Genomic DNA, 27,143 nt, shown 5'->3' with positions numbered 1-27,143 from the left:
GTTGAAATATCCCTTTCGTTATACTAAATAAAATCATTTTACAACATAAATATGTTAGTCCTTAGGTTACTATTTGTTATAGAAGTACCAGCAACGTCCTCTCCTTCCGAGGGAATGTTTTCATTTGCACGGCTTGAAACAAAAAATAGAAAGTCAAACAGTCTTTCGTCTGAAACTGTTGACCAGATCATATTTCTGAACAAGAATAAAGTGACCTACGGTGAACCCTACGCAACTGATTAGAGACATTGTTAACGGTGTTTATACACGGATCAACACTTACATGGATTAATAATTAACTCATTACAAGCCGTAAAACTTACTTTTGTTCGTTAATCAAGACTTCTATGTAAACGTGATTGGTATGAGATGTATATCTAAATTAATTTAATTACAATTTAAAGATAGGCGAAAGTACGAGACATTCAAACTCAAAAGTCGAAAAAAAACTGACATGTCTATGGGTTCATGAACACGTACACAAACAATAATTGCTATTATGATAGGTTATTTGTAGAAACGGTAGTCGATAATTCATTGTTTAATTGACACAAAAAACAGAGGAACAAGCTATCATGGTTGTAGTACATTTGTCTTATGTTTATGAAAGGTAATAACCAAAACACTGCATTCTACTTTAAATGATCTTAAATCTAAGCTTTTAAATAGACGTTTAAGATTCATCCGAGTATCCGAGTATTAACTTTCAGATCTTTTGACATCCCTATTTTATACCATTAAAAAGTTTAAACCCGCTGCAATTGTTTGAACCTGTCCTAAGTCAGGAATCTGATGTTCAGTAGTTGTCGTTTGTTGATGTGGTTAATAAGTGTTTTTCGTTTCTTTTTGTATAGATTATATTGTTGGTTTTCCCGTTTGAATGGTTTTACACTAGTCCTTTTTTGGGACCCTCTATACCTTGCTGATCGGTGTGAGCAAAGGCTCCGTGTTAAAGACCGTGCCTTGACTTATAATGGGTTACTTTTGTAAATTGTGACTTTGATGGAGAGTTATCTAGTTGGCATTCATACCACATTTTCCAATATCTAAATATGTCAAAAATAGGAGTACAGCAGTCAACATTGTGTTATAAATTAAATCACTACAAAATAAACAAATATGTAACAAAGAAGCACAAAAAGGCACATAGACAAAGAATATTAGCAAAAATGAAAGACAAGAATACAAAAATTATTATAGAACAATAACACAATGACAGGATGTATAAATACAAGAGAATGAAATGGAGTTGTAAATTTACGTCTAGTGTTTACAGCGAAGAGAATTGTAAGTCAATATCTAGAATATATGTCATTCTGTTCAAAAATGTTTGACAAGTTTAGGTAGCCGGTCTAAAGTCGGAATAAGTGTCAGAAATAAGTGCGAACTTTAAAATTTGTAATATTCTGGGCGTCTTATGCCATAAACGAGTATTGTATTCTCTATTGCATATATAACTATGGCATGATGTGATAAAAATTGAATCGAGTTCCTAAATACAAATGCAATGATCAAAAAGGTAGAACTGTTTTTTTTTGGTTTTTTTTAAAAAGATATTGAACATTTGTGCATAATTTCAAAAGTATTAATATACCCCTTTTCAGTAAAAAATAATATTCTTGTTGTTATACTTTATATTTTGAAGGTTATTTAATCACATGTTAGTATTGCACAATGATATATTAAAGATTCTGCTTGTGAACAATGAAAACAGGAGCTTTGATGTTTATTATCATCTTTATGAGATTATTCTTTAATTAACAATCTTTTATTCAATAAAACTTAAATCACCAACTGTATAAAACTCATCAATTGCAACATACCATTAAATCAAAAATAGATGTTGGTACAACCTTAAGTATTGACAATATTTAAACTATATTATTGTATTCCCTATTGCATATAACTATGACATGATTTAATAAAAATGAATTGACTTCCTAAATACAAATGCAAATAAAAAAAATGGTAGCATTGTTTTATTATTTTATTTATTTTTTCTTTTAAAAAGATACTGAACAATTGTGCATAATTTCAAAAGTATTAATATACCCCTTTTTAGTAAAAAATAACATGAATAATATTCTTGTTTTATACTTGTACATTTTAAAGGTTATTTAATCACAAGTTAGTACTGCTCAATTGTATAATATTGATTCTGCTTGTGAAAAAAGGAGCTTTGATGTTTATTGTCATCTTTATGAGATTATTCTTTAATTAACAATCTTTTATTCAATAAAACTTAAATCACCAACTGTATAAAACTTATCAATTGCAACATTTCATTTAAACTAAAATAAATGTAGTAATTATAGGTTTTGATTGTAAAGAACTTATCTGGTTAACAAGTGCGTTGTATTTTTTCAGTACCATCTACATATTTGATAAAATAAATTCTTTGTAATTTTAAATGTTCAATAATGTGTTATGTCTTTTGATTTTACAATTTGATTAGAGACTTTCCGTTTTGAATATTCCTTGGAGTTCAGTATTTTTGTACTTTTTAAAGCGATGGATGGTATTCTATAAACACGACATAAACTCATAATCATGCATATGTAAAGTAGAAACTCTAGTTACAATAGGTAATAATGCTATCCTGTGGTAAAAACTGTTTAAACTTCTTTTGAATTTTCTTATGTAGAAATTGTAAAACAACCCCATTTCCAATATACATGTACTCTGTTACATGTTTCTATGCCGTGATTCCTTTAGCAGGAAACGACTTCCTTAATACTAAATAATAAAATCATATTGGACGATACGTTTGTTTCTTTTATAAATATATTGATCCAAGTATTGTCAAAAGCAATATACAGTTGCAGATTTGTAGTCAATGTCAAACATATAAACTTACTTCTGCTTTTGAACAAAGAAAGAAGGAGCTTTGAGTATAACTATTATCTTAATGTGACTTTAAAAAAAAAAATATTCACCAACTGTATCAAACTTATTAATTGGCACATGCCTTTAAACAACAAATAAATGTAATAAGATATATTCTTATAAATGTAGTTATATGAAGGATTGTTAACTGTGTTTGAATTAAATGATAATATCTAATTGAAAATATATTATTGATTACAAAATAAGCATTGTACTTTTAGCTACCATCTTAATATTAGATAAAATAAAAGCGACTTCGTAAATGTGATTTGTTGATTATAAGTATGATAAGTGTTTTGTGGGTCTCCATATATATAGGACTTTCATCAATTAATTACACAATTGAGAAAACAGAAAGTTATTCGATCTTTGTATGAAACGATGGCCTCAATTTGATCCATCAATGGTATTTTATAAACAAAAAATATTGCGTGTAAATGTAAAGTAGCAATTATGTTAACAATAAAAAAAACTGTTGTATCCTGTTGTTTTATTTTTTTTCTTCCTTCTTTTAAAATTCCGGAATGTAAATAAATCAACCAGAGATGGGTTTAATATTTATAAAGTCAAGTCCGGAATGTAAATACATCTACTCAAGAGTTGGTTTTACTATTATAAAGTGAAGTTCGAGATGCTCCTAGTGAGATCATTGGTATGGAAGTCCTTCTGGAACTGTAATCATACAATACTTTTCTTTTCCTAACAAACATCTTTCTATTAAAAAGGAGGAAAATCATTGGGTTTACCAAACTGTTCAGAGGTGCAAACAGATACAGCAGCTGGAATACAACATTTTCGGTAGCATTGTCTGACACAGAAATAACGTCATAGTGATTTAAAAACGCTGCAACAGTAATTGGTGCCCAACACAAAATATACGCTGAAAAATATAAAAGACTTTTTTAGAATTCATCCATTGTAATCTTTTTTATAACAACTTCTAAAACACTAAAGGTGTAATACCACCAAATAGGTCGACATAAAATTTTCCCTTGAATTTGACAGTTGTAGGTAATTAATCCTACATTTTATTGCAGTAAATAAAGGCAACAGTAGTATACCGCTGTTCAAACTCATAAATCCATGAACAAAAAACAAAATCGGGGTAACAAACTAAAACTGAGGGAATCGCATAAATATAAGAGGGGAACAACGACACAACACTACAATGTAACACACACAGAAACGGACCAAGCACCAGACAAAATCCCACGAGAATAACAAATATAACATCAAAACCAAATACAAGAATTTGGGATAGACAAGTACCGTGACACGTCTTATCGCAATGTCAATTTACACTCAAAAATAAGAGAAAACAAACGACGCAACGTTAAATTGTAACACACACAAAAGATTTGTGTGTCATAAACATATGTCTTGGGTATTTTAAAGCACCATTATTTTTTTATTTGGGATTTCTATAGAATATTTTGTAATCTTGAGGTAACATGGTGACTTAACCTTGTACACAGATAAAATAAGGGGAGAACTTTGGTTGGTTAACTTCCAGTGATGGTTATTTTCTAATGAAATGCTATGTGATTTTTTTTCTATAGTACTGGACAGGATTAAACTTTACTAATGCCAAGTATTTTTTTATTTGAAACAAAGATAAATTATGCACACTTTTTTGAAAAGTGCAAATTTAAAAAAGACTAATAAGAGAAAATCAATGGCGGTATTACACCTTATATGGGACACTGTACATTCACTTTTGACCTTGTGAGTAATCTAATGTGTTAAAATTTCTCGTTATTTAAGTGAAATATTACAAAAAATGAAATATTCTGAGTGTATTGAATCTCCAAAACACATTTTATGAGAAATTTTTACAAGAAATAGGACTATTCCATGAATATTAAGTTGTTGTTTTAGGATGGAGGGTTGGGCTTTTTCTCCTTATTTCTTATATTTTGCTATGATAGAACATTTTCCTAGGAAATACTTAAATAAATATATATTTATAAGTTAATGAAATTACTTTTAATGCTGTAATGACAAATTATGCACTAAAAGAAAAGCCTTTTATGTCCCTCTTTGGAACGCGTAAATTTTGACCGGTTAAGCTAGTCTACATGATTCAACATGCGTACACTACGAAATGATATACTCATGTGTCATGGAGGGCAAAACAGGAAATGTTAAACCATGTAAAACTTTTTAGAAAACATATTCTGACATTCAAGTTGACCAGTCGTTGCTTTTTGTTTCCCATGTTTGAAAGAAACTACAATGTAAAATGTATGTAGTGACAATCACGTTCCGATCTTCCTTTTAAATTATGTGCCGTCTTTGATGTTACTGTTTAAATAGGCGGTCGCTTGACTGAAATCATTTCATGTTTTGCCTTTATGTTGACATGTTGTAAAGGTAAGAAGAGAAGAAGGGTCATTTGCACGTAAATTTTGTGAAACATACAATAGTTTATGCCACTACCAAGCCAAGCTTTCTTGATTTTTATGTTCATTGTTGTTTGTCTTTAATGTTACGTCAATGTTTACTTTTGGGTTGTTGTACAGATTTTGTGATTTTAGTTATCCTTACACTATTTACCGTGTTGGTAATAATTACATGAGAAACACAAAGAATGCCACATGTTGGACAGGATCTGCTTACCCTTCTGGAGCACATGATATAACCCCCAGTTTTTGATAGGGTTCGTATTGCTATCTTTAGCTTTTTATGTTGCATCTTGTTTACTATTATTTGTCTGTTTGTCTGTGCTTTTGTTTGCTATTGCGTATTCAGTTTGTTTTCGATTTATGAGTTTGAATGTCTCTCTGATATATTTTGCCCCTCTTTTATCGTTTATTACTTTGTTCTGTTACTAATATAATAGCGAGATGTGGCATGCTTTTAATCAGAGATTGAATTACTAAGATGTAAGCAACTTTAGTATTTATGGATGTACTTAGGTGAGGTAAGGTAAAAATAAAGAAATTAAGAAATTAAAATTGATGCTATAAGCTGGTAGTGCATCAATTTAAGGAGAAAGATAAGCTAAAAATATTGATAGGTCATGGACCTCCTTTTCGAGATATTTGAGATTTAAAATATGGCGGGAAAAGGCTGACTCTGACTTTTACCTTATGTTTGCATTGGTATTATTTGGGTCTCAAAACAAAACAAAGAAAATCAAGAATCGTCTAAAATTTTGGTAAATGGCCTTTCATGAGCTATTAAGTCTTATATGAACAAATAAATGTGTGTTATGGGGCAAAATATTTTACATTGCATTGTATGGAAAAACATCAAGGAGTCCGAACATTTGACACAAATTCCAAAACCTCACCTAAGTACATCCTTATGGTACACTTACTTATTACAACAACAAAAAGTAGTTTTATAGTTTTGATTTTTGCTGTGGTTATTATTTTATCTTTCCCTTGGATTTCACCCTCCGACTCTGAAATAGAAAGAAACTTTGTGAAAGAACATTTTCGAAATAAGAAGAGTAAAATGTAATCAATTTTCAAAAGTGACTTTCCCGTATTTCAATTGTTCGCAAGGCTGTCGATGACTTTGAATATCATTTGTACGGAGTAACTTCTGAAACTACTTAGATACGGTCAAAATGTAATTCAAACGTTATAAAGGGTTATTAAAGGGGTCATTGGTTGTTGTTGATTTACATTTTTTTAACAGTTTGTTTACACCCTGTTAGAATCAATAAATACATGTTTTACAACTGATTGATTTGAGTTTATTAGCCATATTTCTTGGTCCATAGTGAACTTCTACAATGTAACTAACTATTAAAGTTTATATTGTGTATTCATTGCTTTTTACTTTGTGTCTTATTCTAGAAAAAAAATGTAATTGATGCAACTTAATAAATTCACCGTATGTGTCAGACACCTGTGAACTCACTTAGATACAATTCCGTAACAGTGTTATGGTCGCCTCTGCTAGACAACGACGCTGACTTAGTTTAGCGGCTTGCCACTTTCCAGTGTTTGCATAAAGGCTAACTTACCATTCGTCGAGTTATGCTTCCGTTTAGAGACAACAAATCCACTTCGATGCCGGCGACTGATAGTGACAAAAATCAAGATGTAACAAATTGTTATGGTAAATATTGGTAATACCAACATAACCAATACGTCAAAATACAAAATTACCTACAAAATAAAAAAGAGCAACCAAAATTATACTTTGATATTTAAGGAATGACTGTAATATTTTTTCTGTCTATGAAGAAATAACATAAAATATTTGGTACACACTGAATAACGCGAGTAGCGGGTTATTTAGCAGTGTTCATCACATTTTGTATGTTATTTCGAATAGACAGAAAATTTAAAATATTACAGTCATTTATTATAATTTAATTCTAAATTCCATTTCAAACCGTAGAAAACCAAGAAAAAACGTTGATGACGTCACGGTCACATGACTAAATTATGTCTATGGGCTGATAAACAAAATAACGTCAGTCAATCAGAAGACGCCTTACATCCAAAATTTAATTATATTTCCATAATGATGATTGTAAAATTTGTGTTGGATATAATGTTCCAATATTATAATTATCTTAACTGTACTATTAACACGACAATTCTGACAAGGTTTTCGTTCGACGTTTAGTGTTAATCGACCGTAGGTTTAACATTTCAATTGTTTCACTTTTGATCATGTCAGGGTGTTTATAGATTACGGTATAGAGTTTTGTCCATTGTTCACGATGGTATTCATTAAGTGTCAATACACTTTAATCATCTTTGAGCTACCTTAATTCTTGACTATGTCTGGAAAAAAAATAATTTAGTTTTATTTTAAGTTTCATATACCAGGAAATGATATTGTGGATTCATTTATTTATTTTTGGGGGTATAAATTTTCATGGATTGCTGCATATTTGCATTTTCCCTGTTTAATTAATTTCGAGGTTTTACCAATCTCTTTATACAGTCTATAGTCTATTTAAATATCTTATTCGTTGAATATTTGAATTCATGGTTCACATGTACCCACGAAACCCATGAACATTGTTTCCAATGAATAAAAAGGAATCCATAGCATGTTACGTTTAACTAAATTGTTTATATAAAGTTATCTTTTGCATTTGTATATTCTTTAGTACGTGCAAGTTAAAATATCTACCTTGGGATACTCAAATTCATGACCACATGTACCATCGTCTTCGTAAAATTTGATATAGACAGCATAATGGATTCCTAGAATTAAAGCAATGATCCATGCTGATAGCGCTAATCCATATCTGTAGACTCTTCCGTTTGATACTGTTGAGACTGGTCTCATAATAACATACAGACGATCTACTGATAGAACCACAATAGAAAAAGTGGACGCATAGTAAGCAACCATCGAGAAGTACCCATAGTACATATAGCAAATATACTTCGTCCATTCATGCTCAAACCAGTTGAATGTTGTTTCTGGTAATAAAAAGAATAACCCTACTGCAAGATCTACAAAATATAAATTCCTGATAAATTATAGGAAGTGTGACTAAAAAATCTGCACTTTTATACTTGATTAGATAATAAATAATGATCTAAGCCTTAAACGTTTTTCACAGTGGAAATAACATGTTAATTTCTGACTAGTAATTTGGATTAGAAATGACAGCCCTATACTTATATATATATGTTTTAAATTACACATGAATGGATAGCACATGCTTAATAACTGGTCTGAAAGTGAGTTCGTGAGATTAGGGCTTTATAACGACCACTGCAGTACTTTTGAACGTTCATAAATTGGGATAATATTTATAATCGTATAATACAATTGAGGTATACACGTACTGCTTTTTTGGATGTAATTCTTGCTTTAATATGTTGCCACCCCAAATCAAAGTTTCACCGATTCCGCAAAACACATAAGACAATACAAAAAGCACATGGTATTTACAAAATAGCCAGTAAATAGTCCTAATAATAATAGATATTATGATAATAGCTGTGCAAAATGGAAAACAACACGTTTAATAATTTATTGCGTCCGAAGTGCTTTTCTGGATTTACCTTCATCAGGAACGCTCAAAGCCAAACATTTGAAATCCGAAGATGGATGAGTACCGAAAATCGTTGAAGAGCTATATATTAAAAATACCTAAAATAATAACCAAATTCATCTAAAGCCAACTTTGCCTGGGGGAGTTGAAACCTTAGTTTTATAATAATTTCAAAATTTATAAACGGACAATTTAGTAAAGTTTGTTAAATCATGACAGTACCGAAGCACTGACTACTGAGCTAATGATACCCCCAGGGACTGTAAAGGTTATAGAATGACAAGGAACATAAAACTACAAGAGAGAGAAGAAAGATACTAAAGGGATATTCAAAGTTATTAGTCGAAAATAAACTGACAACGCGATGACAATAATTTGAGCACCGACCTAATGTTTGCAATACATAAAAGTGATAACAATATTTAGTACAAACGATAGGGACATTATTTCCTCAGATATGCGTCTATAAGGCCTAGCTAGTACTGTTACAAACCTCCTTAGGGAACCTTTGTCATAGGGAACTATAATCTAGTTTTACAACTTTTACAAAATGTATGAACAAAAATAAAAAGTATGACAGTTGTTATCCATTCGTTTGTTATGTTTGAAGTGTTTGAGTTTTGACTTTGCCATTTGCTTACAGACTTTCTATTTAAAATTGTCCACGGTTCGATGTTTTTGTTATTTTCTTTTTACGATAAACATTAAAAACAGTAATACTTCTTCATCAATCATGTTGTCAATCAAAACATAGCCGACAGATGTAAATTTTGACGTGATTATTACACCAAATTGAAACAAACCTTGCATGAATTCATTAAGTAAACAAAGATGATATTGAGTTTCTTTCGGTTTAATGTGGCAATTTTCTATGTAAAATCGACGGACAAAAGTTATCATTTATATTTTGTAATTTCTATTCTGCATAGTTCAATTAATCGAATTTTAATTAGTTTTTGGTATCAACTTACTTGTTTAAAACTGATATGACTTTTTTTTCACACAACATTGTTCTACAGTATACCTTTGATAAACCGGACGTACGTCCTACGTGCATCGAAGACTTTCATTGATTATATGATAATTTTCATAACAAACTGGTGATCTAAAACAAAGATTAATATGTTTACCTGAAAATGCTAAGTTCTTGACAAAAAATCCCATTCTCGACTTCCGTTTGCTGGCGAATAATAGAGATAACACTATGATGTTCAACGACAAGATACCAATCAGTAGGCACAATGCTATCCATTTCAGGGAACTATATAATGACTAAAAAATAAACGAACATCGAAAAAATAAAAGATTGCTTCGTAAATATCATTTTTTTCCAGAAAAGTTTAAATATTTACATAATTGAGATGGCTTTTTTTTGCAACCAATTGTACCCCTGTTAATAATAATTTTAAGTTCATTACTTTATGACCAAAATATTATCATCGATAAGCACACTTCACTCTTATTCAATAACAAGTATAAAAAAGAAGATGTGGTATGATTGCCATTGAGACAACCCTCCACAAGAGACCAAAAGTAACAACTAAAAGTCACGGTACGGCCTTTAACAATGAGCAAAGCCCATACTGCATAGTCAGCTATAAAAGGCCCCGAAATGACAATAAAAAAAGAGAACATGTGGTATGATTATGATTATAAGACAACTCTCCACAAGATGACACAGAAATTACCAACAATTCAATCGAGAAAACTAACGGCCTTATTTATATATAAAAAATTAACGAAAAACAAATATATAACACATACACAAACGAAAACCACTGAATTACAGGCTCCTCACTTTGGACATGCACATACATACATAATGTGGCGGGGTAAACATGCTAGTGGGATTTCAACCCTCCCCCTTACCAGGGACAGTGGTATAACAGTACAACATAAGAGCGAACTATAAAAGGGTCTTTCTTTTTTAAGCATACGATTCCTATTACGTAATGCCAATCTAAAATTTGTTTTGCAACACACATGACATAACTAATATTCACTATCTTTAACTTAATTTACAATGTAGGCGGAAATAGAAATCGGACAATGCAGGTTATTATTCAATGATTCACTTTCAGATACGAGACTATTTTGAGATATTACAATTAAGGGCACATCGAACAAGCCGTATAATACCTTTTATTATTTTTTTGTCATTAACTTGTAGAACATGCATCAGACTCAATGATAATTCAATAACCGAAAAAAAGGTCGAAAACTTAACATAAAACGTCTGCTCAAATGATGCTACATTGGTCACATTGCAATATGTCTTAATTAACATTCCACAAGTACTTATGTGTAGAGGTATATATCTCTGATAGAGGGCTACTGTTTGCAAAGTAGATAAGCCACTAATAATGCATGATAATTTATCTGAAGTCACAGCATTGGAAATGATTTGCGTCACAAACAAAAAAAACACGTCAAATGATCAGAAATATCGTCGATAATTGTCGTATGTCACATCTTAATATTTTCGTAATTTTGAGAAATGATGGAGTTGACAGGTATTTGCTTTTTGAAGCCTTCCTCGACTCTTTAATGATTTAGATATGACACATTGTGCATACATCCATTTTTATAGTTAAAAACGGTATGCTACCCTTTTGTTGTTTGTGTTTTCTCTCTTTATGATGCATAACAATAAAATACAACGACATTTTTACTGAATATTTTTCTCTGAACAATATTATTAGGGATAAGGCAGATTACCGTGAAAAGTAATTAATTGAATTTAAAGTCATATGCCCTTTGAATGTAATCGATTACAAAACAATTTTAGATTAATTTAATTATTACCGATTAATTAGATTTATTTTCATCACAACTAGGAACTAGGGATTATACATGAGAACGTAGCAATTTTAACATGATTAAGTTTAAAGTGGTTTCTAATCATGGTAAAATAACATTGCGTAAATTTAAAGTTGTGATTTTGTTTTTTTCTATATATTCATGCCATTCAGATACACAGACAGGATAAGTATAAAGTAAAATCACAAAAATACTGAACTTAGAGGAAAATCAATTCGGAAAGTCCATAATCACATGGCAATATCAAATAGCAAAACGCATCAAAAACGAATGGACAAGAACTGTCATATTATGGTATTATTATTTTGTCAATGAAATAACTGTTTATACTGTCTTCATATGTTGGATGTTCTTATCTCAGGAATACATTACCTTAGCCGTATTTGACACAACTTTTGGAGTTATGGGTCCTCAATGCTCTTCATCTTTGTACTTGTTTGGATTTATTTATAGCTATTTTGAGCTGAGCGTCACTGATGAGTCTTGAGTAGACTAAATGCGCGTCTGGCGTATCAAATTAGAATCCTGGTACCTTTGATAACTAATTAGACCTGTTCATACTTACAATAAAAAAAGTTCTGAACATATGATGACTATATTTAAAATCATGATAATGACGTTGACTTTTTAAAATGTATCTGTGATGACACAATTACCATTGTCAGGTACTTTTACCGTTGTTATCATTAATTAAAATTTAAAAATACATCCTTGGTGCGCTTAAGTGGTAAAAGTCATTTATATTTAGTGCAATTATCAATCAAAAAGAGTTTGATATTTATTAAACACAATTAATTATGTAATTGTGTATGGAATACACGTTTTTAAATAAAAAAAGTCAAACAGTTTGTTTAACTCTTTCATTATTAAAGTGAGCTCAAGGAACAAAAAGAAGACGAAAGGTAACAAAAGGGACAATCAAATTCAACCAAATGAATTGACAACACTATTGCTAAAAAAGACCAACAGACAACAAATACAGTACACTGAATACAACAAAGAAAACTAAAGATTGAGCAACCAAAACCCTACGTAAATGGAAAAAGGGACAGGAATATAGTTTATACTTTTGAAACATATCCGTTGTCATATGTGACACGGATATTCAATTACAGGCAACGTACTCATGATGGCATGATGGCGTCCGTACAATTTATGAAAGTATGATTTGAACTTTGTCCATTTGAGGTAATATTCCTTGGCGTGACTCGTTAATAATACATCCCACCATGGTGGTAATATGCTTTGATAAATTTGTGTATACTTGCATTTCATTTTTGCTTATTTGCTTTGTCCGCATGCCGTTTTATTGTTATTGATATAGCTGTTTGATTTTGAAGTTATTAAGATTATAACGCAATATTTAATGTAATACTACACATTAGGACATTTTATAATGTCTATATACAATGATATAGTTTGCCTTCACGTTATTGTAAAAAAAATGGAATTGTGTGAGACTTTTATACAAGTGTGAGGCTTTATAAGTCCATCATTTTCCAACGAAAGTAACGCCTCTACCAAGTCACATGCAGTCAGAAATATCCATTGAATTGTTTGAGTTGTTGATTTTGCAATTTTGTAAGGGACTTTTCGTTTTGAATTTTTATTAGAATTCGGCATTGCTATTTTTTTTAATTTTTGAACTCTTAAAAATGAAATCATCTCTTTTGTCGTCAAAACAAGAATAACATCCCAAATATATTAGTTAAGCTGTTTGAATGCTTATAAATATGCAACAAAATATCGATAAACTAAACTTAAAGCTATCATTAAGAGAACTCCATCTTAAGCGTTTATCATCGGTACATGTATATCGTTCCTCAATTAGAATTGTATTATTCTTTTTCAAAATGAATATATATATTTCTATGTTTTCTCTAAAATAAAATAAAAGGTATGGATCACCGTGCTATTTTTCAAGCTACGAATCGTTCAAAATAATCAAAATTTGCATATATTTTTCATGAAAAACAGTTTTGAATAGATTAAAACCTAAGCCGTGTATGGCACAGCTTTTTTGAAATTTTGATAAGACTTATGTAAACGAAACGAGAGTCTGGCATATTTTAAATTATACCTAGAAGATAGGTTTTATAATATGTTAAAAATAAAATAAAAATAAAAGAATGATGTCAATCAACATGTTTTCTTGCAAGAGGAGAAAAAAAATGTTCTTATCAGTCCAGTATAATTTTACTGAAAGAGATATCTCCCCTTAGAAAGCTCAGTTGAAAAATGATTCCAAAAAACATAAATATTTGGTTTTGTTAAAATATTTTGAATAATGCAATACATCAATTAGTTTTCCTTATAGAAATACACAGTATAACCAAAAGATTGCAAATTTGTCTCCTAGTTTGCAGATTTCGGCAAAGAACTACCTCGATCTATCGAAGTATCATGGTTCTACTTAGGTTAAAATGAGATAAATATGAAAGATAAAATCACACCTTTCACTCTAAATGCTCACATATAGAAAAATATTATACTAAAACAATGGGAATCAGCAAGTAATCAATTGAACAACACAGTTGAATAAAATGTGAATGACATTAAATTGTAAATGTTTGTCGACAAAAAGCATGTTTATCATCTCATAAAATGGAAATAAGATATATCTTAGTTATTTTCCGTCTCTCTTTCTCTTTCTCTCTGTCTGAACTAACACCAACCAAGTATCAAGACCGGTAAACAAACAAACCAATGATGTTATAGCCGAAAACATTATTAAACGAAGTAGTCGATCAAGAAAGAAAATATAATGACAACTAACATTTAGATCGGTGTTATAATCTGTCAAGCTGTTATTTGAACACGTATGATTGCCTAATAGGAAATCACTTTTACATTGTTTTATTACCACTGTCAATAAGACTTTCAGTGCTCACCCCTGTACTGTTAGCATTTGTATGTTAAAGTGATAACGATGATTCAAAGGCGACAACTTCATGTGTGCTTTAACATATTAAGTTATGCAAAAAATACGAAAAATTTTAGACGCTTGATAACTTTTTTAAAGGTTTAATATGTAAACATGTAGGGAAAATAATATCAGCGACTATTTTTACAAAAAGTCTTACGATTAAAATTGATCGTTAGTTATACTAAAATGATTTTTTTCAATTTTAGCTGTCTTGATGTAAGCATAACGTGAATACCCACTTTCCTTCCATTTTTCGTATGTCCCTAAACCAGATGTCAAAAATAATATATAATTGATTTGAATTTTAAAGCCGAACGCATGCATATACGAAATAATTGGATAAAAACGATATTACTTACATTTAGATCTGTGTTATAATCCGTATAGCTGTTATTTGAACATGAATGATTGCCTAATATAAAATCACTTATATTACCACAGTCCATAACATTTTCAGTGCTCACAGTAGTACTGTTAGCATCCATGTTATAGTGATAATGATGAAGCAAAGGCATAATTGCAATTTAAATAACCAAAGATAATACTAGTAATTTAAATGTCACATCTTTCGGAAATAACTTGTCTATTTTGTACGAATGATTGATATTATTTCTTTTATTTTCAACCGTTGAACCCTTACATTTAGAAGCGTTAACAAAAAGTACTGTAAACAATCTATCTTGTATGTCCTACGTGCTTAGTCCGTTATCAATGGATGGGAATCCCAGACGTATGCAATTGTTAAACAATTGTGTGCATGATTAAATAAAATAACAATAGGAATTGATCTAACAGAAAACTAAAATACAATTATTTTGCAATGATTTTGTAATGATTTTTGTATTCTGAAAGGTTAATATTTGAAAACTTATTTTTTTAATGCAAGAAATAACGTTATCAACTTTTGGACTACTTTGTGGCTGAATCATTTACTAAGATATATTTTTGTAATTCTAGCTGACAAACCCATTAGGTACTGATATATTATAAACTCACATCGTTCATAATTTTTTGTTTAATTTGTTTTTAATTTTGTAATTCTAAAAACTTGTTCTTACTACTTAAGCTTCTATCTTCTGTTCCTTACCAAATATTGTATTATTTTTTTTAAATTTTCAAATGATATATTTTTTTGTGTGGAAAGAAAAATAAATGCAATATACAACACATAGAAGCGTTAACAAAACGTTTTGTAAACAATTTATCTGTGTGTCCTACTTGCTTAGTCCGTTATCAATGGATGGGAATCCCAGACGTATGCAATTGTTAAACAATTGTGTGCATGATTAAATAAAATAACAATGGGAATTGATCCAACAGCAAACTAAAATACAATTATTTTGCAATGATTTTGTAAGTTTTGAAAGGTTAATATTTCAAAACTTATTTTTTAATGCATGGAATAACGTTAGATATCAAGTTTTGGACTATTTTGTAGCTGAATTGTTTCCTTGGCTATGTATTCTTAACGCTAGCTGACCAACCCATTAAGTACAGATATATTATAATCTCAGATCGTTCATAATTTTATTTAAGAATCTTTTTTAATTTTGTAATATTTGCGATATATATTACATACAACTTAAGCTTCTATCTTCTAGATCTGTTCCTTTCCAAACTGTTTGTTGAAAGGGCAGGAAAGACCGTTTTTTTACCCCAAAATATAGCAATTTTACAAAAATGTTAAAATGTAAAACTTAAGCTATTTATTGGAAAGTAGAATACTTCGGTTACATAATATGAGCTGTTTTTGACAATACAATGCACAAGTATCGGGTAATAGCAGCATTAAGTCAGGCGAAATTACTGAAATCTTCGAAAATGTAGTATTTTGGTTAATTTTTAGACAGTTTATGTCTGAAATGGAAGTGGTCGCATCTGTTTTCATTCTAAATATTAAAATGTTAGTTGTATTTCATGACAATACATAACATATATAAAGGTTGAGAATGAACAACGATGCGGCCACTTTCATTTTTGACAAAAAACATCTGAGAAGTGACATATTATAGTGGGAGATATTATGGACATAATTGTGCAAATCGTGATACAAGCATGAAATTTGGTATAAAGGTTAACTAAATGAAACTTATAAAAAATCCGCTGCTGGCCAGAAAATAAATCAATTTTTCAAGATGGCCACCACACATTTTGTAAATGGCGTCATTACAAATTAGCCATTATTTATTAATCCTTTGAAAGGTGTGTTATATGTAAAATCCAATGTCAGATTTGATTAAAAGAAAATAACCGTTCATAAATTACGACTAGACAATACATTAATGAAACTTTAGATGTCTTCCGGTTTCAAAATGCCGGCAAAAAAGTCAAAAATTTCGATTTTTATACTTTCAAGCAATTTCCCAAGGGATGTAAACTCTTGAAAGATGTGTTATAGGTATAATCCAATGTTAGTTATGATAAAACGTTAAAAACAGCTCCTTAGTACGACAAAACAACACATAAATGAAGAAAAATAGTGATTTTCGGTTCCAAATTGGAGGCGAATACGTAGAAAACATTTTAATAATTTTCATCAACTTAACAAGTAATAACACTCTTTGTTAAGTTAAAATGCCTAGTTTGGTTAGAAAGACAGTTTGCTCGTCTTATAATTATTTGACAGTTGCCTATACAACAATCCGCACAAGGAAGGCCAGAACGGTAGCATTCATGGTCACAAACACAGCTGGATATTTGCCTCCGCATTTCAAAAGTTCCTAACACGAGGATGCAACGGTAGTCAAAGAAGTCCATTTAGGTTTCCAACTGTCATTGATTCTTTCTTTCATCCAACCCCAGTGTTCATGACTTGGTACATTTACCTGTCGAATACATGAATCAGGCTGAGCTTAAACAACTCCCTCTTGATTTATTTCTCCTTTGATGTGCTCTGGAAAAGAACCTCTTGTAGGCGAAATTGATTCACAATGCCGCTATATATAGCTACTTCCTGGCAAACAATTCACATCGTGCCTCACTTCATACTTAAGTCAAAAAAAGTCCTTTACATCTGGAAAACCTTCCATTGTTAGCCAAGGTGACCTCTTCCCTTTCCCACGACAATTCGACAAAGTGTCATATCCACTGAATGCATGGACAAAAGGAAGGGTAGCTACACAAGGACCAAACGCATTTGATATGTCACGTACAGGAAGACATCAACAGTCTTTATTCCTTCCATAACCTATCCACAATGTGTTCTAACTAGTTTTGCGATTGCTGCAATTCTTGATACTATTACATCTGTGTCAGTACTACACTTCTCATAATCATACCGAACATGTAAAACATTCGTGTATCTGCTTCTTCATGATTACAAGGGGTAGATAATAGGAAGTATCCTTATTGAAATTACAAAGAATATTTTCACCATGAGTAACATACACATTTTTATTAGTCTCTTAAGAAACTTGAAAAATTTCGTTTCGTTGTCATCTTCACAGAGAAAACAACTCCAAACCCTTGGTGTTCTACCAGAACCAACACCTTTCCATCTGGGACAAAAAAAAACATCAAATACAACGTCTACTCTTGAATACTTATCGATGCAAGATTATATGTAAGGCAGTATGACATTATTTGCATAATCATCACCTATGTTTGCCCAACTTTGTGACCTGGAATGAACCATTGCTGCCCAACCGACGATAAATGCGTCCGAATTTGGATCAGCAAATCGCAGAATGTTTCAAGTAAACCCATTTGCATCGATTTATTACCACTATTTCAAGAAACATTCTGCGATAAAGACGGAGTGGCAGTTTGGTTTTTATGGATAAAGAAATATTTCAAGTAAAAGTGTCTACTGTGACAAGACATGAAAAGTCTAGAAAAGTTTCCCTAATCACTTTTATGGTTCTCTAGCTATGGTTTTGACAAAGACGTTTCCAGTGTCATTTTGCGGCCAAAATAGGAAGTTGTTATTTTTTATTTGGTTATAAAAAGCAGGTTCTCTTTCGTTTTGCATTTGCTTCAAAAGATCTTCGTATTGTTTGGACCAATATCTTGGAGTTTATTTACATATCTTACCTGTTCAAAAATCTCCTAAATGGAGTATTTTTTTTTACAAATCTAACAACTCTTCTAGAAATGAATTTCGAAACTTGTTCATTACAAACCTTCAAAACTGTTTAAAGACATCTTTTTGTGTTTTTGTAGAGTCTTCATTAGGTCGTTCATCTGTTATAGAATGACCCAAACCACAAGATCTTTCAAATTCATCCTCTTGTATACTGACTCCATCCATCTAAATGGGATCTTCGGTTAATCCTAAAGCACAAATATCGCTCTTCACAATTGTATTATTCTGTTTTTGTGCTTGGTCAATTGTGTTATTAGAAAGAAATTTGCTGGTCTTACGTACAGTGCAAGTATCATTTTCAAACTCCATTGCCACCTTTGGGTGATATTCGGGAAGGGAAGTCATATCTTGGAGATGGGTCGGTAACGATCGAGCATAATTTACTTGATCAATACCTAAATCAATACCCTATCATTCTTTATATGGACTGTTTGTAAAGTACGAAATCTCACTCATGGAATCAACATAATATTAAAATCAGAAGAATTTCTTATTTTATAATTGAACGCCAGGAATGAAACTGTGGTCGAGATGACTCTATTTCTTTACACCAGTCTTTAAAATCATTGAACGTCACAGAGCCATGACATAATTATATATTCAGATTTTAGCTTTCATAATCCGAAATTAACAGTTCAAGCAAAAGACATGCAGTTATCTGATGCACCTGTCTAGTCCTAGGTACATTGGAACAGACATAAAAAGAATCTGCAGTTCTTGGTGTTGCAATATTGGCTTTAGTAAGACAACATGTCCATACCCTATCACGCAATATATCACCTAGAGTTTTATAACAAGTCATTTCATTGTGCAATCCACCAAACATGACGATAAACTTATCTTTTCCGTACAAATCAGGCCATTCCCAGTGAATTTGCTTAGGCATTTCCAAAAGTGTCTGATCTGCAGTTACAATTGATGCTTCTGCGGGATTCACCACATTTTTGCCTTATCCATCGAATACCTGAGAATTGCCTGGTAGTGCATACAAATTGCTCTCGATGTCTATAAATAGTTTGCACATGCGCAAAAGTGTTAAACACATGTGTATCATAACCTTGAAAAATGTTATTAAACCAATTCATAATATCATTAGAAATCCAAAAACACTAAATATATAGTAAATAGTTCAAATGATTTTGAAAGAATTTTAACATTTTCGCGCATGCGCAAATACTGCAAATGTCAAATATTCATTTAAAAAAATATATGACAAAAGGAAGGTAGCCGCCAAACCTGATGATTGTGGCCATCTTGAAAAAAAAAAAAATTCTTAAAAAGTAGATAATAATGATGCTTTGTGTGAATTTTCATGCTTGTATCACCATTTGCACAATTCCCTCGATTTTGCTTGCTAATATCTTCCACTATTATGGCATATTGATAGATTTTTCATATGCAAGCGTCTTTAATGACTAAATCAGAGATGACTAAAAATGAGATGTCTACAAAAATATTACATTTTCTTCACTGTATTTCATTAGACAGGTAATATACCTGCACGCTAGTCAACATGGTCAATATACAACGTTAAAGCAACATTTTAAACGTGTTCCTTGTTGTATATTGACCATGTTGACCAGCGTGCAGGTATATTACCTGTCTAATGAAAGATAGTGAAGAAAATGTAATGTTGCCTGTATAGCGTTTCGAAAATATTTTTGTAGACATCTCATTCATAAATACGATCATTTCATACGTAAGCACTGTAAGCTAATTGGTTGATGATACCCTTCAGGAGTTAACCTTCACACACAGTCATATCGAACCAGTGGTTGCATGTTTGTACGCAACACAACTGTATCATATACAAAACTTACCTTTTCGCATTATTATTCCAAGCTTTGAAAACCACATAGAAATTAATAATCCAAATTCCCGAACCACTTCAAAAAATGTTGTCCAAACACGAGGAGCAGAAAAGCCGTGCGAGGTCACTGACCGCAATTCGTTTCTGATTAGATAATAAAAGAACCCCAAAAGTCATTCCGGATGAATGATCAATCTCCGTAAAAAAAATATTGTTTAGATATTTTTTTTGAATATATTCGAAAATACTTTTTGTAAAGTAGTAAAGACTATTTGTAACAACTATAATAATAGTTTAATGTGTTCAGATAATTACACCAATGTATTTTATTAGTTAAATTGGCTGAATGTTACTGATGAACTGTTGGGTATTCAGTGATAATTTAACAGGGAAACTTGATGAAATGCTGTACACCATGTTTAATTGTTAAACAGCAATATGTGCAATAAGAAATCAATAAGAATGTTAAAAAAAAAGAGATTTGTTGCTCAAACCCAAGAATTAGAAATCATTACTAACCTCAATTTTTACGCAAACTATGGCAAATCAGGACAGTAACGCACAAGAAAAATTAAATCCGACTTTTTTTTTTAATTTATAACACTGTGCTTTTGTATGACCGGAAAATTATGCTTTTATGCTTCTTTTTTTTTTAAAGTATTAAGAGAAATTAACCCAAAGAAATATTAATCGTAATAACACGTAAAGAATATCCATTCCAAAAGAAAATATTTTCCCGTATATAAAGGCCTTTTGTGTTAAATGTCAATTGGTCGATTCGTTCTCGTCCTAAATTCAATGAAGTAGTTGCCACTCGACGTGAATTAAATCATAGTCAATCAAACAAAAAAAATGTTTTTAGGGTAATGCAAATTGAAACCATTGTGTATTTTAAAATAAATGATCAGAATATCCTTTATTAATCTTGTCTCATTAAAAACGAGACAATGACTCATTAACTACAATCTTTATATAACTTTAAAATAACATCCGTTTGATATATATTTTGTTGACATCGGTGAATAGCAGTGGTTTGCATATTTGTCAAAAAGATATCTCTAAACACTATTTATGATAAAAGTTCTCATGCATATTAACATTCTAATGTCTCAAACCTTCAGGCAAGATGGTGACGTTCTCGGAGACGTCTTAATTTACAGTTGTAGATGTTAATAATTACTAGAACACACCCGCGAAATCGCGGGCATTTAGAGCGTATTTGAAAGGATGTAAAGTGTTGTAGGAAGAATTTTGTAAAAGATTTAATAACTTGAGAATTTCAGGAAAAGTATCAAAAGTCATAGGTACTTGGGGACAGGAAACTGTTTGTTTTAACCCTCCTCCTTTATTTCCAAAATTCACATTTTTTGTTTTCTATTTATTTCATTATGAACATACATTTAGTGTACATGTATTATGAACATTCCAGTCAGGAGCCTGTAATTCAGTGGTTCAGTGATATTTGTTTTTCGTACATTTTTTGTACATAAATAAATGTTAATTTAAAGGTATCATTTTGGTCTCTTGTGGAGAGCTGTCTCATTGGCATTCATACCACATCTTCTTTTTTTTGTAAAACATTTAGTGTCTTGAGTATTTCAGAAAAGGTATCAAAAGTTATCGGTAATTTGGGTCAGGATAATTGTTTTTCTAGCCCGGCTCCTCCTTTTTTTGTTTGTTCTCTATTAATTTTAATGACACATGAATAATTTTAGCGTTTATCTGTATATTATGAACATTCATTAAGGGGGGGGGGGGGGTCGGGGCAGAGGCGGATTTAGGGGCGCCCCCCCTTTTCTGGAAAATAATTGGTTGCTTATATAGGGAATCACTGAAGCATGACCAGAGCGGGCCCCTCTTAGGCAGTCAACGGGCCCCTGCGTATGAAAATTTCTGGATCCGCCACTGCGTAAGGGCCCTGATCCCAATATCCCGGGCTTGAAAACATGAAATCCCGAGGTTATGAATTTATTATACAAATTAAATATCTCGACATCCCGAAATTCGAAAAAAGAAATCCCGGATCCGAAATGGTCAATCCTGAAATTTCGATCTTAAAAACACCCGTTCCAGACGTCCCGAAAGTGTATTTTCTTTTTACAGTCAATTCTCAGTTTAATAATTGATCCACAGCGGTCATTGATATATTATTCAGACCCCCTCTATTAAATAAACCCTGGGACTGCCGTGGATAGTAAACTTTAAAACGATATCAGACAGAAAATACACTTTATTCGTAGTATATGTATTTGTTTCAAAGTAAAAAGGAAAACGCAAACCGGAGGTCTAATCTGACTTAAATTTCGTCCAATGACGGATATTAGACAGAAAATACACTGTATTCGTAGTATTAATGTATGTTCAAAGTATACAGAAAAACGCAAATCGGAAGTCTAATCTGACTTAAAATTTTGCCCAATGACGGAAATATATCCGGACGTCATTTTTCTCGTTTTTTCACCCAAAATAACTCAATCTTAATAATCATATGAATGGATGACAAATACGATTATGCACTGTACCCATAGGACACAGAGGCATGATGATTAATTTATTGTGGAAAGAATAGAAGCGACACCTAAAATGAGGTCTTCTCGTTTAATAGTATAGATATGAATACATTGATGAGGAAAAAGAAGAAAACAGTATGAATAATAAAAGCGAGCAGGAGTTGTCTCCCATAGACCTAGGACTATAAAATTAAGTAATTTCTCACATTAAAAGTGGCTTCCAAAATAACTTTGTTTGTCAATAACATGGTTTATAATCATGTTCCTTTGTTCCAATGTGTTTTCATGATTTTAGTATAAATGTATTTTAATCATTCTATGTTTTATTTTGTAATTAATTTCATTGTATAGCTCAAATTTTATGCACTATGATTGGTTAATGAAATTATTTTATCTTTTAATGAATATTCGATTCACCGTGATCACATTTATAACAAATTCAAATTCATTTGAAAGAGCAATTAGAGAAATAAAATGATATTGCGTTAATCTGCATAACATACCTTGTACACTGAAAACCAACTTATTGTAGCAGGTTCTCTGTTTTTAAAGTGTAGACTTTTCTAATTGAGTATGCGTCGAACTATATTTGCGCTTTCCTGACTTTTATACTGTGTTTGTATGAGACTTTCAGTTTTGATGAAGAAAGTGCATGTACGTCAGATTTAGATAATTCGACTAAGCCTTTTTTTGCTATTTTGTTTTATTAATTGGCCTAGGTGGTTTGGTTTGCATACACAGTTATAGAATTGTTGTCAATCATGGTTGTTTTATATGTAAGTTGTACCAAACGTTAAAGTAAAGTACTGTTGTTTTGAAATGGAATTAAGTGAGTTGTAAGTAGGAGCAATTATGAACAAACAATGACAAAATAAACAGATGCTTCATAGTGTGACACAAACATTCAAAATAAAAAAAAAGTATGTTTTGTGATTTCCAATCTATTCACCTAGTGATAATAGTAAAGCAGTCTACATGGCATTGTACGGCCTCAACAACATTTATGTAAAATAAAAATAAACATTATTAGCACAGTATGCTAACTAAGTCCCAAAAAATAAATGGAAAATAATTAAAAAAATAAAGCAACTGCTTGACTTATTTCAAGAAAAAAAAGAAAAAATACAAAAAAGGCTGACAGCAACAAAGAACACTTAACAAAATTAGAAATATCCGTCAGAGAACAATTAACTACATCAAACGATCTACAACCCATTCAGCCAAACACAAACAGAAAAAGGTAGACGCACCTTTGCTCAACAAGAACAACAGTTTTATAACACAACATAAGAAGAAAGTAATAAAAAATAGCAGAAAAATGCATGCCTCACATTCGTATTAATGACAAAAGAAAACCATAGAAAAACAAAACACAAGATGTCCTGATTGACGAATTCCTACAGTTACTCAATTATTACTACGTGCAAAAGCTGTTCCTACTCCTATGATTCACGTTCACAAGATGTTTTGACATTTGAATTCTCGAGCGTCATACCTTCTTATAAACGCTTATAAGAGTAAATGCCTGTTTTTTTATGTTTTTACTAAGATTCGGATTTCAAAGACATTTAAATGAATTTCCTATTGATTGTCTGTTTTTTCGTTTTATGGCAGGGATTGTCAGTTTATTTCCAACTTTTAAATCTTTCTACCCACAATGCTTCATCTAAAAAAACCTTCCCATAATGATTTATCTAAAAAACAATTCCCATACTAGCAATTACTTTAAATATCAAACCTTTTTGTAAATGATTTGAAATACAAGGAATGTAAGCTTTATGATTATCCGAGTTGTGATACCCTACACAATTACTTCTGAATTATTTCGGAGATTTATTATATACAATGAATATATATATTGCATTGTGTATTATACGGATTTGAACAATCCTGTTTTTAATTTCACACATAATGCTCTTTAGACAGGTAGACAGATAGATGTAAGTTGACAAAACGTAACGTTTTCATGGGAGAGTCATTAGTTAATATATCAAACTTTTTTTTTATAAACGGAAAATGTTTTACGTGTGAACAAAATATTTGTTTTTAGATTAATCAGAAAGATAATGTTATTGGATTAACATAAATGTAATGTTTTGGGATTGACAGTAGAGACACATATGTTGGATATTCTGCGTCATTGATTTTTAGTTAGGACTACATTTTTTCTGGTTTTGGTATATTAATGGATTATAGCTTGCTTAACGCTAAATTTACTAAAAAAAACCAGGCTTCGATCGAGCGTAGTTTTCATATTGATACACTATGTACTTTTGCAAGGCCAGACGACTGGGATGTGAGGATTAACACCTGGTGTGAAAATGAAAAATTATAATTTATATTGGCATACCATTTGCCTTGTAGCTGGTTGACGAGAGTTGTAGATAACGATCTTTAGCTTGGTCGTGTACATATATATCACGCAAGGCCTACAGGTACTGGACTATAATCGTTAATTTGTACAATTCTGCATTTTTCGCATTAAACAAATTTACCATCGACGAATCAATTCAAATGTTTGACAATATGATCGCATATTAAAAATATTTTTATTCCCTATCTTACAAAAGAGGGACGAAAGATACCAAAGGGACAGTCAAACTCAGAAATCTAAAATAAACTGACAAGGCCATGGTTTAAAATGAAAAAGACAAACAGACAAACAAAGTACATATGACACAGCATAGAAAACTAGAGAAGAAACAACACGAACCCCACCAAAAACTAGGGGTGTTCTCAGGTGCTCCGGAAGGGTAAGCAGATCCTGCTCCACATGTTGCAATGTATGTCTCGCTGATTGTATAAACATTTGAACCAGATCTTGTACATGTTACAAAACAGATTAATTTTCGTATTTATATAGTTACCCAAACTGACTTTCCAGAATAGTACCAAGTGTTAAGAATAACATCAACTCTTCTGTTGTATTCTACAATAAAATGTATAAATCTACACTACACGTAAAATAAGGATATGCAATATGTTTGCTGATGAGACATCTATTGAAACAGAGACTACTAGGATGTAAGTATAAATAGCTAAACTTGCAGATGAACACTTTGTCAGGATAGATATCAATGATATAAATAATAAACAGGAAGGAAATTCGTTTGACGTTTTGCAAACCATGTTCATTTTGAACAGTATTTCTATATTTAATGACATTCATTGTAGATTAGATTTACGCGTGTAATTTTATATATTCTATTAACTTAATATTCCTAAACATATCATAATTATCGTTTTATATGCAAATGGTTTGCTCGAAACTAGTATTTTAGAAGATTTTGTCAAATATACAGGTTTCTTTTTTCGAGCCATAATACTAAATTTACATCCTACGTAAGGCAATAATGTGGTTTTATGCTCTTTGGTCGGGTTATTGTCTTTTTGACACTTTCCCCATTTTTATTATCAATTTAATTTCGGGTTCCATAAAATGGTTTGGTCCTTTTGGAGAACGATGTCTTTTAAGGCATCCCAAAACAAAAACCATAGATTTATTGATTTAAGATTACTTTTAAGGAGGCTCGAGGGTACAAAAATGTCGACAAAAAAAATTGTTTTCACATTACACATTTTATTTATTACACTTTTAGTTATTACTTTATGACTTAGATTAAAAACTATAACACCTTCTATTTGAAGTTAAATAATTGCTCCCTTCATCAATAAAAGTTCTTATGAGAAGATTTAGAGTTCATTCTTAATTTTAAAAGAGTAATGAAATCTAATGATTTAACTCACTTCCAACAATGTATTGCAAATAAGATTTAGAAATAACATGGAAAAGAAACAAAAACTGTAAAATAAATGTTAAAGTTTTAGAAATGTGTCTACTGAAAGACAGAAAAGTAGATGGTATTCTCACGAGACGACACTATTACAGCTGTTGTCGATGTCTTGAAAGATAATCGCTTCCTTGCATGCCTTGTGTATTTACATCTAATGCATAGTTTCACATTGAATTGTCAAACACATATTTCAAATTGAAAACAGTGAAAATCAATCCTAAAACAGTAACACTGCTACAATATTTGTGATGTTCTGTATGAGTTTTTTGTCCATTAATACAATTATCGTTCTTTTTTTTGCCGTCATAAAACTTATTCCTTAGCGTGGAG

At 31.2% G+C, this 27,143-nt stretch overlaps 1 protein-coding gene across 1 annotated transcript; it reads right to left on the bottom strand.

The window, feature by feature from the left end:
* Positions 1-1,068: 1,068 nt before the first annotated feature.
* On the bottom strand, positions 1,069-15,107 carry LOC139502891 (mesotocin receptor-like). Its single transcript, XM_071292555.1, has 6 exons — positions 14,975-15,107; positions 10,000-10,141; positions 7,993-8,321; positions 6,866-7,010; positions 6,209-6,295; positions 1,069-3,766 (listed from the first exon to the last, which is right to left on the bottom strand). Exons 1-6 carry the CDS (start codon positions 15,098-15,100, stop codon positions 3,480-3,482), a joined length of 1,116 nt encoding a protein of 371 aa, XP_071148656.1. The 5' UTR covers positions 15,101-15,107; the 3' UTR covers positions 1,069-3,479.
* Positions 15,108-27,143: the final 12,036 nt, after the last annotated feature.

Source organism: Mytilus edulis, chromosome 14, assembly GCF_963676685.1.
Source record: "Mytilus edulis chromosome 14, xbMytEdul2.2, whole genome shotgun sequence".
Lineage (NCBI taxonomy): Eukaryota > Metazoa > Mollusca > Bivalvia > Mytilida > Mytilidae > Mytilus > Mytilus edulis.
Note: the sequence above shows the minus strand (reverse complement) of the source record. Positions and strands in the feature narration are given on the sequence as shown.

Coding starts and splice junctions, on each gene's coding strand:
- LOC139502891 (XM_071292555.1), bottom strand. CDS start 15,100: ATGGATGCTAACAGTACTACTGTGAGCACTGAAAATGTTATGGACTGT. Junction 8,322..9,999: donor CAAGAACTTAGCATTTTCAG/GTAAACATATTA, acceptor TATATTTTGTAG/ATCTTGCAGTAGGGTTATTC. Junction 6,296..6,865: donor GAAGCATAACTCGACGAATG/GTAAGTTAGCCT, acceptor TTTCTATTTCAG/AGTCGGAGGGTGAAATCCAA.